We start from the raw sequence: 16,644 nt of genomic DNA, 5'->3' as shown, positions 1-16,644 counted from the left end.
TGAATGATAAATTAAGAAGGAGAATTTAGATCAAAAAATAACATGAAAATATTAGTTAAAGCTTATATATATATATATATATATATTGAATTTACTTTCAATCAAACTACGACACTAGCTTAAAATTTGCTCATTTTTCTCAACAAAAAAAAGATTATCTCTAGACATTAGAATACTAAATTTAGTTAGTCTGGATTATCAGAATATGTTACGATAATATTTGTTTTAAATAATTTTATCAATAGCTTATAAAAACTTTTCATTTATTGCTGACATTTATTATATAGAAAGACTTATTTTCTGTATTTCATGTTTGGAGTTTATTTTGAAATTGGACATTTACATGATATTCCAGAATCAATAAAACTATGAATATGATGACTTACACCGACAAGGTGAAAATGAACAATATATTGATAACTCAAATCAATTCATCAATCAGGTGTTTGCTATAATCAACTAACAATATTGGAAACATGGAAAGTTTAAAAATAATCGTTGCAGTGGTGGCTGAAAACCTCAGCTAGAAATGACAGAAAACTGAAAGCTATAGCTGAAAACAATCAATTCAGAAGTGTACAATATTTGCATCAGCAATGAAAAAATAAAGGAATTATATTTCTAAATCGACAACATTAAGGTGTCTTCTGAAATTGAAGTTTCAATCTTGTGATCATCCAAAAACATAACCATTTATGACTATAAAACAAAAGCTTGCAAATCAGAGTTGGTTCAAATCAAGAGTGCTATGAGGCTTGGGGGATTGGGAAAAAATATATTGTGAAAATATGTTCTGTGCATCCTGTGGCAACCGATGCCTGGTGGCAGAGTGATAGCGCTCTGTGCTCTCAAGCCACAGGTCCTGGGTTCTATCCTCGAACTGGGCTAGGTTGACTTAGTCAATGAAATGAGAACCAAACATGCTTGGGAACTAAACACTGGGGGTTCCGCATTTAGCTGACCACCCAGCTGAAACATCTGCTCTTGCATCCCTGAGCTCAAGGTCAAGAAAACTAAGATGGGCATATTAACCCTTGGCCCTCTATGAGCTATTGCACCACTGAATTTAGTTTAGTCTTATGGCAAACAAGTGGTTCGAGTTTGAAGAAGGAAACTAGAAGCATTTAATAAAAAGTGCCTAAAATGTTCAGTAAAATTTGCAGTTAGTGTAGTGATATGAAGTTCCAGGAGTGCAAACGGGCCTGAAACAGTGTACAAACAAGAAATAAATTCAGATATTTACCAAGATATTCTCAAGAACTACCTAATTTTATCATGAAAAGACTTGTTTTAAAATAATTTTATTTTCCGACAAGATTTAGCTTCAAGATCAGGCTGGAAAATTACAGTTCCACCATCACCAGCTAATTCGCGAGATCATAATGCAATTTGGAATTTTTGAGAATACTTGAGAAAACTAATGGCGGTGCTACAAAGTGTAAATTTTTATGTTACACCACGGAAAATTACATTTTAACATTTAAAAATTTTGTAATTTCTGATTTATTTTCTTTTTTTTTTTTTTTTTAATGTTTAAAAATTCTGTGAAACATGTTGATTTGACTCTCTAAATTTGCAATTTAAGTAAGTAAAAAACAAAGTAAGATACTTATAAACGTCGAGTTTTTCAATTATTCTTGTATTTTGAATCAGGGCTCTCATGGGTCAGGAAGTGCAGTAAATTTTTATTAAACTCCAAAAATCAGGGAAAGTTGCTATTTTTTTCAAAATCTCAAAAATTCTTATATTTTATTCTTATTTTACCACGAAAATTCTTATATCATGGTGCCTGGAAAATAACTGGCCTTAGAATTGTCTGTATCAGTAATCAGCTATTGAGATTTGAGTTAAATTGTTCTAACATCTATTACAATTACTTGTTGTAAAAATTTCATATTTCAGTCAAACTGACATGTCCCCATCCTCGTTCAATGATTTTTTTTTTTTTTTTTTTTCACAAAATCCCTNTGATTTTTTTTTTTTTTTTTTGCTCACAAAATCTAAAAATTAGCATTACGAATAAAAAGATGTAAGTTTTCTGACTAAAATTTCATGATATACATAAAATATGGTTTAGATTTTCAATGAAATTTACCTGGAAAAGTCACTGAATTTTTTTTTTTCTAAAATTGAGTGGGAACTCTTTGTACTCATTTAATCTATTCAGTATATCTCATGATATTAAAATGTACAATCAAAAAAAAAAAATGAAAAGCTTTTTGATTTAATAATCAGATTTTCAAAAATTATTTTACTATATTTCCAGATTTGAGGGATCTTCTTTAGATGTACTGATGACATAAAATAGTAGTTAAAAAGTTTTCAAATGAATTGATTCAATTATTTTAATTATAATCTAATTTAATTATGAAATTTGGCACAAAATTATTTATTTTTTGAATAATTATTACTTTTTTGTCAGATGTGTCTGTCTCTAATGACACGTCACAAATCAAAAACTTTTGATCTTTGATTCTATTTTTGCTTTTTGTATTTTTCTTGTAACTAATTTCTAAATCAAAATTTTTGTGTCACATTTATAAAACTTGTTTTCATTGAAAATTCAGAAAGTGCTATTTGAATACTTACTGTACCAAAATTCAGCAGTGCAGTAATTTTTTTTTTAATTTACCAAGGTATTTACTATTTTATGTACTTTTGTAATAAAGAATGTTATTATTCTCTATTTTCAGGGTCCAGATATGTCTCTGAATACTTTCTTAAACTCAATAGAATCTCCAATTAAAGTTATGTCAACTTCCACATCTTCTAGTTTTACAGAAAATTCTAATTTTGATCAAATTGCCAGATTAGCTCCTGTGGTAATGCCATTTTATATAGTTTTATTTTGTCTTTAATGTCTTTTTTTTTTACATGAAACTTAATTTCATACTTATATCAAGACAAGGCATTTTAAAAAATATGGAGGGACTTACTGTTTTAGATTAAACTTAACATAAAAAAAACTACTGTTATTTATCACCAATGCAGTTGAGTTGATGATGAGATGGACACAACAAGACCAACCTGAAACTATTGAAAACTCGAATTATTGAATTGTCAAAATTTAATAAATTAGTGAAAGCAAATAAAGTAGATTTTAAATTTCAGTGTAGTATATTTAAATGAAAAGTACTTGATGACCCAGCCACTCAATACCAAATGCCCTTTCCTGTGGTCTATAAAAAATTTCTAAAATTTGCCAGGACCAATTTTTAGAAACGGGTATGTTAAGTTTTACTTAAATACTAGGCATCAATTACAATGTTTTAGGTGTCATGGTGACTGGGATTTGTAGATCATTGTCATTTACAGTAAATTTTTCAAACCTTTTACTGTGGTTCCCTTATCTCCTCTCAGTAGTAGAGAAGACTGTATGAATATGCAATGTTACATTACACATATCCCATCACTATTTAGTTCCTTCTCTTTCGGATACAAACCTGTGTTATCTTCAGTTAAGATGACTGTACAACAGGGCCGGATTAACCTATAGGCACGTGCCTAGGGCCTACGAAATTCAGGGGCCTACGAAAAACTTGGAAGAAAAAAATTTTTTGACAAAAATAATTTAGCTTTAAAAACAACAAGTGTATTTTGCACAAAATTATGAAGATACAAATAAAAATATAATATTTTTCGGTAATAAATTATTTTACAGAATCTTATTACTTTTTTGCTATTTTTGGATTCAACGAAATCTTGTATTATGCTGTCGAATTCCAAACTACGCAAAATGTCGTATTCAATAGACATAAGTGCGAGCGATGCCAAACGATCTTGATTCATTGTTGAACGCAAATAATTTTTTTATCAATTTTAATCTGGTGAAAGATCTTTCTCCTTCTGCATTTGCATTCATAATTTCAATAATAATTTTGAATTCATAATTTCAAAAGATTTACTTTTGACAATGTTAATTTCCTTCACTTAGTTATCATAGTAGTATCATGAAAACTATGAAGCTATTTGTAGTATAAATATTTCTTGTAATTAATCTCACTATCAATTTCACTGTTTTCTTTGCTGATTTGTTGTTGTATTGTTGACGTGAAGTGTTTACATAGTTATCGATCGAACTAATCATAATGGTAATATCGATATCAACTGCAATATCGGCAGTATGTCGGTATTGCAGATAAAGTTCGATAAACAAATTTGAAAATTAGAATCCATATTAATAAAAATGTAAAAAAAATATGCAAGAAAATTTTAGCATATATTTTGAAAAGAGGGGAGGAGTGGGGGAAGGAGGGAAGGGCCCAAAAACGGCTGTGCCTAGGGCCTACGAAAGGTATAATCCGGCTCTGCTGTACAAGGTGGATGTAATTGTTCTTTCACATCTTGATCATTCTTAAGAGGCTAAATGATTGTATTCTTAGTGGGAAACTTGAACTACCTAGACTCTACTGTAATTAGAAAATCTATCTTAGTAATTCTGATAGTATCCCATTTTGTTTGCATAAAATCATAATTTTCTTTTCTCTTGTACAATATTAAAGTGACGTTTAATAAAATTAATTTCCTATAATCAAAAAAATATTAAAGGAGGATCAATTGGTTTCTTAGTTTATAAAAGCTTGTTTTTACTATTAGTAGTTTAGATTTGTGTTTGAGATTAATTACGTCTTGTCTTTGTTGTTTTTACTCTATATTTTATGTGTAATATATCTAAGCAATTGACAATTTATGTTCTTTAATATGACCTCACATTACTTCAACCCATTCATTAAAAGGCCCTTTTCTGTTCCAAAGATTGAATGTTATTTAACACCATTTATAAGAAGTGAATTTACCAGCCATGCAACTAAAGCTATTTAAGATAAATTTAATTTTTTGTCTTTCATTCCCACAGAAGTCACTTTAAAATAAACATAAAAAAAAGAGAGAGAGATTATATATAGAAAAAGTTAAAACTAAGGGAGTGTAAATAGACCTCTTAAAATTCTAGTCAAATTAGGCAAAAATATATTCATTCATCATAAATGTATTGGTAATAAGCTGAGATATTGCACTGCCTGTTATAATCTGCATGTCTTATATACTTTCATTAGTTTTAAGTACATTTATTATTTGTGAAAATTTTGTTTTTGCTCTATCATTTCTTTTCATTTAGGAGTTATGAACATAATTTTTTCTTTGTTAAACCTTAAATTCATGTAAAAGTCATATTTTTTAGTTGTCACACATTATTTTCCTTCAATTTTACTGTTAGTGATACAATTTTTGTTCAAATATTGTATGATTGTTTCTACCAAAAATGATCACAAATTATTGTATTTAATACTTCTTTTTTTTTCGAATCAAGTAAAGCGTTTGTTATGAATCTGTCAATTAAGACAGGAATTCCCAAACTGTATTCTGCAGAGATCTTGCTGGGGATCCATGAGTTTATTTGATTTTTGAAAATCTTAAACTAAGTTTTAACAAATTCTAATTTTATTTTGTATTTTTGGTACACAGAAAAAGTAAAAAACATAATGGAAAGCAAAACAAATGTACAAGCAGAAAAAAAAAAGCAGTAAAGAAACTGAACATTTCTTTTCCTTAGGACTTCTTGATGAAGTTCTGAAAAAAAGCACTGTGGAAAATACTGAATTATGTTTATTGCTTCCAGAAAGAAATTAGTTTTTTAAATTTTTGCTGTTTGACGTGTGGCTGATGTTTAGATGTGGATTATTTTTAAATATATTGTCTATCTTATTGCATTAAACTGATTATTAAATTGTAATTTTTAATGCAAATTTTTGTGGTGAAACATACAGATTAAAATGTGAAAAGTGGAAGCATTCCATTTCATTAAATTTTAAGTACTTCTAAGTATCTTCTTTAATATTTCAATATTTAAGATAAGTTTTGTAAATGAATAAAGATATTTCTTACTCCAAGCTTAATTCAAAGTTTTTTGTGCTTCATATAGATAGTCGTGTTTTTGTATCTTTTTTTTTTTTTTTTTTTTTTTTTTTTTTTTGTAGTTTTATCCACCTGAAAAAAAATTGCTTGCTAAACAAATTAGTTCACTATCATTGAAGATAAAATGGCTCAGAAAACTAAAATTTTTATTAATATTTCATATAAAAAAATAATGTTTTCAAAACACTTAAGTCAAAATGATCAATAATTATAAATGATGAAGATCACATGATTTGGCGAATGAAGATCATATGACTTAAATACAAAAATTTATAATTTGTCACTAATTTAATAAATTTAAAAAATAAAGTTTGCAAAGTCTAAGATCATTGAAGATGATGACTCCAGATATTAGTGTTTATAATTAATATTTACTTTTATAAATTTAACAAATAATCATTGCTGGAATGGGGTTCCGTAGAATAAAAAATTATGTTAAAGGTCTCCCTGGTACAAGAAGTTTGCATGCCACTGAGTTAAGGTGTCTTGCAAATTTATTTTTTAACATTGTGAAAAATGAATGAAACTTATGTTAAACATTCTATCATTGCATCTATTTTCATTTTAGATAGCATGGGGTGTTGCATCTTACTATGCTAATCGAGTATCCCCAAAATATTTTGAACTGATATATATATATAAAGTTTGTTAATAATGTATTTATTTATGAGGAAAAATATGTTTGAAGATTTTATGAAACGTTAATAAAATTATACAAAACTGTAGGTATGAGTTTCTTAATTGATTTACATTTAATTATATTTGAAGACTTATAATAATTTATATTTTTATATGTTTTTTTTTTTTAAAAAAACATCCTTTGCCAATTTTCTTTGAAAAAGTATTTTAACTTTTTTTTTCTTTTTCAGGTTGATTCTCAAGTCCGTTGTTTACTTGATGAATGCAGCATTGATTTCATTGCAAAATTTGAAGATCTTGCTGATGTGATAAATAACTCATCAAGTAATGATGGCAAACAAACTTGAACACATCTGTAACTGTGCATTATCATGTTGTAAAATTTGCTAAAGTCATCCATTGAAAGATCTAGTTTTTTCATAATTCTATGAAGGTTTTAATTTTTTTAAAACAGTACTTTTTTATGTGACTTCATTTAAGTGTGCAAGCATTTATACTAAAGAATAACAATGCAACTCATACTTGTATTCATATTTGTACATTGAGAAGTTAGTATCAGTGTTGAATAAAAAAACTATTGTACTACAAAGTACTGTACAATTGACGTGCAATCCAAAATAAATGTATAAAACTGTATGATCTTTTATGTCTGGATATATTTTTATTGGCCAGATTAAACTGTATGATTTCTTGTAAAGGTTATATGTTTAATCATTGACTGACATCGTATATTAACATCTCAATACCGACTATTGTTAAGATGACAGGTTTTTTTCAACTTTATTTTTTACCGGGAATAAAAATCCATTTTGCAATAATAAAAATTCATGAAGGCAATTTCAAAAATTATCAAACATTGGGATGTCAAAATACTTTGATACCAGTTATGGGTTAAAGTAGGCATGTATTTTATTTTTCTGGTATATAAAATATACATAATTTTGTATAAAATGTCAGCAGAGAAAAAATTTGCTATTAACATTATGTTAAAATATTTTATACGTATCCTAAGTTATGTTATATTCTGAAATTTCTTCTGAAACATTTTTTTTTATTAGTTTTTTTCCTAGAATTCAAATACAGATACTAAATTTTGTTTATCATTGCTTTTAAGCCTTGTGAACTGTACTTATGAATATTATTTTATGCTTATAAATTTTTTAAGTTACTATACAAAATATTATTTTTCTTTTGTTACCATCGTATATTAACATCCCAATACCTACTGTTGTTAAGATAACAGGTTTTTTCACTAATATTTTTTATCGAGAATAAAATTTCATTTTGCAATAATAAAAGTTCGTGAGCAATTTGAAAAATTATCAAACATTGGGATGTCAAAATACTTTGATACCAGTTATGAGTTAAAGTAGGCATGTATTTTATTTTTCTGGTATATACAAATTATAAAACAATAATATACATAGTTTTGTAAAAAATGTCAAAGAAAAAATTTACTATTAACATTATGTTAAAATATTTTACACATATCCTAAGTTATGTTAGATTTTGAAACATTTTTATTTTGTGTTCATTAGTTTTATTCTTTGAATTAAAATACGGAATACAAAATATTTATCATTGGTTTAAATCCTTGTGAACTGTAATTATGAATATTATTAAATTTTTATAAAGTTTAAGTCAGTATACAAAATATTATTTATCTTTCGTTACCATCGTATATTAACATCCCAATACCTACTGTTGTTAAGATAACAGGTTTTTTCACCTACATTTTTTACTGGGAATAAAAATTCACTTTGCAATAATAAAAATTCATGAAGGCAATTTGAAAAATTATCAAACATTGGGATGTCAAAATACTTTGATACCAGTTATGGGTTAAAGTAGGCATGTATTTTATTTTTCTGGTATATACAAATTATAAAACAATATACATAGTTTTGTATAAAATGTCAAAGAAAAAATTTACTATTAACATTATGTTAAAATATTTTATATGTATCCTAAGTTATGTTATATTCTGAAATTTCTTCTGCAACATTTTTTATTTTTGTTTATTAGTTTTATTCCTTGAATTTATATACAGATACAAAATATTGTTTATCATTGGTTTTAAGCCTTGTGAACTGTATTTATGAATATTATTTAATTCTTATAAATTTTAAGTTAGTATACAAAATATTATTTATCTTTCGTTAACATCCCAATACCTACTGTTGTTAAGATAACAGGTTTTTTCACCTATATTTTTTATCGAGAATAAAAATTCAGTTTGCAATAATAAAAGTTCATGAAAGCAATTTGAAAAATTATCTAACATTGGGATGTCAAAATACTTTGATACCAGTTATGGGTTAAAGTAGGCATGTATTTTATTTTTCTGGTATATAGAAATTATAAAACAATAATATACATAGTTTTGTATAAAATGTCAAAGAAAAAATTTACTATTAACATTATGTTAAAATATTTTATATATATCCTAAGTTATATTCTGAAATTTCTTCTGAAACGTTTTTATTTTGTGTTCTTTAATTTTAATTCTTGAATTTAAATACAGGATACAAAATATTGTTTATCATTGGTTTTATTCCTTGTGAACTGTATTTATGAATATTATATTCTGAAATTTCTTTTGTATCATTTTTTTTTTCATTAGTTTTATTCCTTGAATTTAAATACAGGATTCAAAATATTATTTATCATTGGTTTAAACCCTTGTGAACTGTAATTATGAATATTATTTAATTCTTATAAATTTTAAGTCAGTATACAAAATATTATTTATCTTTAATATCAGTATAAAATTTATGTTGAAAAAATTTTTCCAACGATTTGTTACTTATTACTGTAAGAAAAAAAATATATAAGTTATTAAAAAGTTGTTAAGAAATCCCATTGTATTTTATTTTTAACATGAAGTTTTAAAACCATTACTAATCACAAATAAGGGTAAATCTTAGACTGAGTAAATTTCTTCTGATATGCATTAAGTGCCATCAGCAAGTATAGCTAATGGTTAATATGTTCATAAATTTAACTGATATATGTAGAAGTTATAAAAAGTGTTTTGAATGTTGTATAAATGCAATGCATTTCAAAAAGATAAATCCATTTATATAAAAACACATTCTAAAGAATGAGCTATTTTGTTTTGTCAGTCCTAGAAGCAAAGGCAAAACAAGTAAAGAATTTATTTTTATTAAAAAATGTAGGACAAACTTTTAAGTGACTGGTCGCAAATCAAGTTACCCAAGTTTACCAAATTATACAAATTTATGTAATTAGCTCTATATCACCTATGAATAAAAAAATATTTTTAATTTATTGTTTTATGAACAATACCTAAATTTGAAGGAAAAGAAAGTTTTTTTCTGCATTTATATCACATAAAAAAGCAGGTATTTACTGAAAAGTAGTAAATTCAATATTTTGAATATTTTAAATAACACGTAGACAAACAGTTAAAATAAACATTTATTTTTAAAAAGCTCAACATTTCTGAAAATAATATAGAATTATTTTCGTAATAGGAGTTTTACAACTGCAATTTTAAACTCATTTATTGTTTTTTCATAAATATAGAACTCTTTTAAAATGCATCTAAATTCTACAAAAATACAGGAAGAAACAATATGTTTATATAAATGCTGCAAAACATCAAATGCTTTAACAATAAATTCTTAGCCAGCATTATTACAAATTTATTTGTTACTATCATTTTAAGGGTAACTTTCAAATGTATCAGTTTAATACAATAGTATGTGATATATTATAATGCCTATTAAAATTACCTCTAAACTACATCAGCAAACTAAGAAATAGTAGAGCAATGACAGATAACCTGTTACACGAGTCACACACTAACTTTTACAATATCATGATGTATAAAATCATGTTTCAATCATTTGTTAAAAAGTTATTTATTTTTAAATTGTTCTTCTAAAAGTAAATTTAATAAAGAAATTCTTTAATTTTGAATTGTTTCTTGATATTTGATTAAAACATTTTAAGAGCTTTAGAAAAAGAAATGACTTGCAATCACTATACTTGACTAAAACATATCAAAATATTTTTTCTCTTTAATCTTAATATCAATTATCAATCAAAGTTGCATGTCAATTAAAGATTACGTTTTAGTAGAGAAGTACCGAGTCCTAAAATGTTGCTGGGTCCGAATACCCAGTGAAATTGAATCTTTTACCTTGCCTATTCTGGGCACCTGGTAAATTTTAGATTTATTATGTGGCCAGATGTTATAACATTTATGCAAAAGAATCTAAAAATCGCTATAATTGTCTATTGAACAATTAGATATTTTAAGGAAATTTATTGCTCGCCTATACAAAAAGGGAAAAAAAGAGTTCTTAATTATTTTTTTAAGAAATTAAATCTCTAAATAAAGTTTTTGCAAGAAAATTTTTTGCTTTATAAGATTCCATAAAAAAAATAAGTATATCCTATGTCAAGCAATAAGCAAATTTACTTTCACAAAAAAACTTCTGTGAAACTACAATACTTGCACAATACTGAAAAAAAAAAAGACGAAATCTCCTATAGTTAGCCTGATGTTAAAAAAAACTTTAACCTGACTGGTTGCAATTGGAATTTATTGAGCTAACAAATACAAAACACTTTTTGTAGTAAAAATTTAGTTTTACAGTAACAAGGTCAATTTTATTCATGCATGCTTTTCAAAATTAACTTATATTGAAACTGTAATGAGTTTTTTGTTTAGTTATGTAAAACTAGAAAGGTTTTTCGTGTTTTTAAACTAAATACTACCTTCAAAAAATTTATTTATAAATTTTTATAACAATTGAATTGATTTTAACATTTGCTTTTATTTACAAAAAAATTAGTCTTTAATAATGTTTTAACTAGTAATAGCATCAGAATAACTAACGTCTATTATACTTCGATAAAATGGTAAGCCTACTAATCCAAATAATAAAAACTTATAGCATCATTTTATGAATAGTTTTAGGTTTATGTGATTGTGTCAAACATTAATGAAGTGTTATCTGACACTAGATGCCTGGTAAAATTTGCTGAATCTTTGTACCTGGTAGTAAAATTCTTTAACCGGATCCAGGCAATGAAAAATATGACTGGGTGCCCGGAACGTCTTTACTTTTTTGGCCAACACAGTATTCTAAATTCATTCGTAAATTGGAGAAAAAAATTAGTATTATCAATGCAAGCAATATATATATATGTTCATTATAAATGCATCAATTGCTGACTACCTTAGGTAGTTTTCTAATATTTCTATAAGACACTATCTTAGTAGTTTTGCTTGCAACTTTCTAGCATTGTAATTCGATACCAGCATGAGATTAATTTTAAGCAGAACCATTTTCTTTTGTGGTCTGTACTTATCACGTTTAAATAAATCACACACGGTGGCTGAGTGGTTAGCATGCCTGACTGCAAAGCCAATGGCTACGGGTTCGAATCCCGCTCTGGGCATGGATGTTTCTCTCTCTCTCTGTGTTGTCTTCTGATGTACGAATGTGGCCCACCCTATGAACGGGTATTTGTGGCAGTGTGACTTTGGTTCACAGGTGCCCACTGGGTAACGATAAATGAGCAACACTTCCTGCATCTTCTAACGCGAAGAACGAAAGTTCAGTGCCTGCCGTTATGAAAAAATATTATAAATAAATAAATCACACACTTTAAATTTGTCACATACTTTATATTCTAACAAACATTTTTTTGTAGATGGCTTTTAATAGAAAAAAAAGTTAATTAAAAAAAGACTATATTAATTAATTTAAATATTTATATCTCATAGGAGTATATAGCTGTCTCTTCTAATTGCAGACTCTCAAGTGACAACACTTCTAGACTTTACTAACTAAAGTCTGCATTAGGTAGTAATTATTGACACAAAATAAAAATTTAATTAAAAGCCTGAGATAAATCTGACGAAGATAATTAAGTTAATTCAAAAGGGTAAATTCAAAGGAGCGTTTGAAAAAAAAAAATTTTTGATGAAAAAAAATAGACTAATTGCACATGTGTTAAAAATATTTCCAAACTGTTTCAAAAAAATATTAAAACTGGTTTTGTGATCATACCATACAAAGCTTATTTTTCACAAGTGCTGTATGAAGGAATATTGAATCAATGTTACATCATTTTGTTATAAAACTAGAAATCACAACTCGATAATTGGCACCCTTAACCCATTTAAGCACATTCATATTATGGAATAAAAGAGGTAGACATTTTAAATTAGTTTCAATGGATACATTTTTCGTAACATTCTCCAGACAAAGGAGGCTAATTATTTTTTTGTTTTTTTTAAGTCCTTTAATTTTATAGCTTTGAAGGCCACTCATGAAAAAGAAAAGAATTGGTAAAATTTATTGCAACCTTTAGAAACAATTACAACAGCTGTAGATTAAAATATGTAAGGAAAAAATAAAGTAAACACCATTTTTTAATGTCCTTGATTAACTATGAAAAAATATCTGGAAATTTAGCTGCATAATGTGATAAGTGATATGCATTGATTGGTGTTCTTAACATCAATTACTATTACAAAATGGCAGGAATCATACAATTGCTCTCCTTGTTCAGAGATCTAACTTAAACAAAGATACATTAAATAAGAAGCCATTGTATTTCTAAAAAATTTCCAATATTTATACACAGAAAAAAGTGAGCAGAAACTCAAAAGAATAAACGCTTTGAAACATGGAATTAACAAATAATACTACTATGATACATAAGCAAACATACACAAGAATAAAATAACACACAACATAATGAAATAAATATTTTGAATAATAATTTTTAAAAAAGCAGGATCATTTTTAATATAAATATAAATAATCAATAAAATATCATTTCAAAGAAAATGTATCACAGATAATATAAAATAAAATTTCCAAACATAAATATTTTAAAAATGAATTATTTTTTATTAACAGTTAATATTAACAAGCAAACAATTCTAGAAAGAAGTAATACGATGAAATAAAACATCTGAAACATTAAATATAAATACTATAAAGATCTCTATTCCTTGTAGTTTTCAGAGTCTATTTTATAATATATGAGCTTTACAAATACAAGTTTGTTAAAAAGATAATTATAATTTTTTTTAAAAAAAGCAGATGATCTTAACTAATACAGTATCATGAACAGCTTTATCCATTTACTTTATCATGTTCACACCAACCTATAATAAGATGAAAAATTTTCCTTTGGATATCTCACCCCATTAAACAAATGAAATTTCATGAATTTCAGCAACTAGAAAAAGCTGATTTACAACCTCTTTAGTAAGACCACCTTACACTGAAGCAGTTAAAATTGAGACTACGCCAAAATAATTATAAAAATATGCAAACATGGAAAAGTGTTTTCTTCTAAGAATTACTCTAATTTATTTATTTTGAGTTAATATTATTAAAATGGCTGTTACGTGATAGATGATGACATTTAAATACATAACTATGAAACTAACGTATTTACTTGAGTTGTATAAACAATGAAATTATGATAATTCACCTCTATATTATAAAGTCTATAAAAAGCTTTACTTCTTATTCTAATCATAAGGCATCTGTAAAGATAGTTTCATTTATTAATATATATGTTACTAATATTGAATAATATGTATACTAATATAGAATGTTTCCTTTATAGAACTCATCAGGTGGCACAATATATGCCACTTATATTGTGTCACATGATGCTTTTATACATATGGTATATTTAAACTCATATATTTCACTTACTCATAGTATAAGCTTCAATAAGTAATGCATCATAACTGTTTTGATTCAGAATGCTCCAAACTTTAAAATACACTAACAGTCAACATTAATATTTTAAATTGAATATTAATTGATTTGTTATCTACAAAGAAGCTATTTATCATGTTAAATTGTATTATTTAAAGATATTATCCAATGCATCAACTAAGCAAACATAAACTATAAACTTTCAACAAATGTATAAAATTAACATAGCCTTTCTCTTAAAAAAATCATTAATTTAAAAAAAAAAAAATTATTGTAAAAAATTTCATACATTTTAAAGGTTTAAGATACTTAAAAATGTTTAGAATTAAATATGTATGCGTAAAAAGAGTTTAGATTGTAAAATTCAAGCAAAAAGATTTTTTTTTTTTTAAAAAAAAGCAAGAAAGATAAAGAAAAGAGACTAAGATGTGCATTATGTTTCAGACACTGAATCTTTAAAAAATATGGATGTCATTATTTCCAATAAAAAATTTAAAGATAAAATTTTCTAAATGTAAATTTAACAGCATTTATATCATTTTTGTGCAGTCTTAAGTGATAAATTATCAGTTGAACACCACAGTTTTTAGGAACAACTTTTTTGTGTATATAACTCTGGATGTATGTAGAAGTTTATAAACATTTCATAAAAGATAAAAACAATATAATGGCAGAATTATTTGAAACTGTCCAGCAGCTTAGTAATGTTTCATCTAAATATTCTTAAAGTAAAAATAAAACACAATGAAATGCAACTCTAATCAAGTACCTAATTAGTAAATGATTATAAAAATTAGACAAGCAGCAGTGATTTAGCTGAATATTCGGCCAAAAATATTGGCCGAATAGCGAATATTTGGCCATCGATTAGCAAATTTTTTTTTTTAAAAATCATTCATAAATATTATTTTTTTAATCATAATTGAAAATTAATTAAAACTTAGCTATATTATTGGCATGGGGTAAAGGGAAAACATCTATAATAGTTATCCATTAGAAATATTTAGGAAAAATCTAAAAAAAAATAAAAACTGCAAAATAGCTGTATAAAAAAAACTAAAGTTAAGTTGAAAAAAGAGAAAAAGGAAAAACTATTCAAAAATCGAAACTTTAATGCTAAAAATAATAATTTCCGGGAAAAAAAAGTATTCATAAGACATTAACAAAATTATAGTTCCCTAACATCAGAACCTCTTTTAAAAATGCCACGCTATCATAAAAACATTTATAAAAACAAAAGATTATATGCAAAAGCGAAACAGAAAAAATAAAAATCCATCTCAATTTTCAAAAGAAGTTTTTAAAGCTAAACATCTCCATTTTCCAATTACTGTATTTTCAAGAAAGAATAAAGTTTAATAGAAATCCTCTCAATTGCCACATCATAATAAAAACTTTGATAAAAACAAAAGTTTTTTAAAAAAGAAAAAGCTAGACAGAAACCAAAAGAAATATTGTTCTTAATTTTTAAACAAAAAATTTAATGCTAAAAATCTAAATTTAACATTTTTTTTAATTTGACCTATTTCTAGAAAAAAGTGACAGTAAAATAATAACGTTAATTAGAAACGCTTATAAAAAAACGTCATAATAAAAACGTTGAAAAAAAGCAAAAGAGAAACAGAAAAAGATCATTCTTAAAATATAATTTAGCGTCGAAAATTAGTTTTTTGTGTTACCGTTTATCTGTCGTATTATAGAGGAAAAAAGTGACGGTAATAGAATTAAGTCTATTAGAGATGCTCCGTTAAAATGTCACACAATAATAAAAATAGAAAAAATGAAATTAAAAAAAAAAAACGTTATTAACCCTCAAAATACAAAAAGTGTTGAAAAAACGACAAAATTGACTTGCCTGAAAATAATCTTTAAAAAATCAAAAGTATAAAACTCGTGATTTAGTATTAAATATCGACTTTCAATTTGCCTCCCAGAATTTTTAGAGCTTAACAAATATGTGTAAAAACAATTTCTAATGATGTATAGTAAAAAATAGGATTTTAGATTATTTTTTATTAAATCTACTCAAATTCCAATAAAAAAAGCTTGTTGAAACATATTTTTCAAAAAATAAAATACTTGGCCGAATATTTAGCCAAACATTCAGCCAACCGATCATTCAGCAAAAGGGCCGAATACTGAATAGTTGCCGAATAATCGTTACATCCCTAATAAAAATAATACATATCTTGAGTATAACATATAAAATAAATGCTAATTTTCATTTAAGGGGATGAATCAAACAATACCAAGTATGATGCTATTTAGAAATGCAATATATGTGATATGATAAGAAAAAGGGAGAAAAAAGAAGAAAAACAAGAATATTTAGCACAAAATCATGATGTTTGAGGTTATTCTCTTC

General features: G+C 25.9%; 1 protein-coding gene across 2 annotated transcripts in view; it reads left to right on the top strand.

Moving 5' to 3' along the window:
* The window catches only part of LOC107457159 (cramped chromatin regulator), a gene marked incomplete in the record, with an annotated part of 49,387 nt that extends 39,978 nt beyond the window's left edge, over positions 1 to 9,409 (top strand). For both annotated transcript variants that reach the window (XM_016075242.4, XM_016075243.4), the window contains 2 exon segments: positions 2,694 to 2,822; positions 6,783 to 9,409. In XM_016075242.4, the coding sequence (XP_015930728.2) occupies positions 2,694 to 2,822; positions 6,783 to 6,899 (246 nt within the window).
* Between the last annotated feature and the right edge of the window lie 7,235 nt (positions 9,410 to 16,644).

This window comes from Parasteatoda tepidariorum, chromosome X1 (assembly GCF_043381705.1).
Source record: "Parasteatoda tepidariorum isolate YZ-2023 chromosome X1, CAS_Ptep_4.0, whole genome shotgun sequence".
Lineage (NCBI taxonomy): Eukaryota > Metazoa > Arthropoda > Arachnida > Araneae > Theridiidae > Parasteatoda > Parasteatoda tepidariorum.
This window is presented reverse-complemented; position numbering and strand designations above follow the sequence as displayed.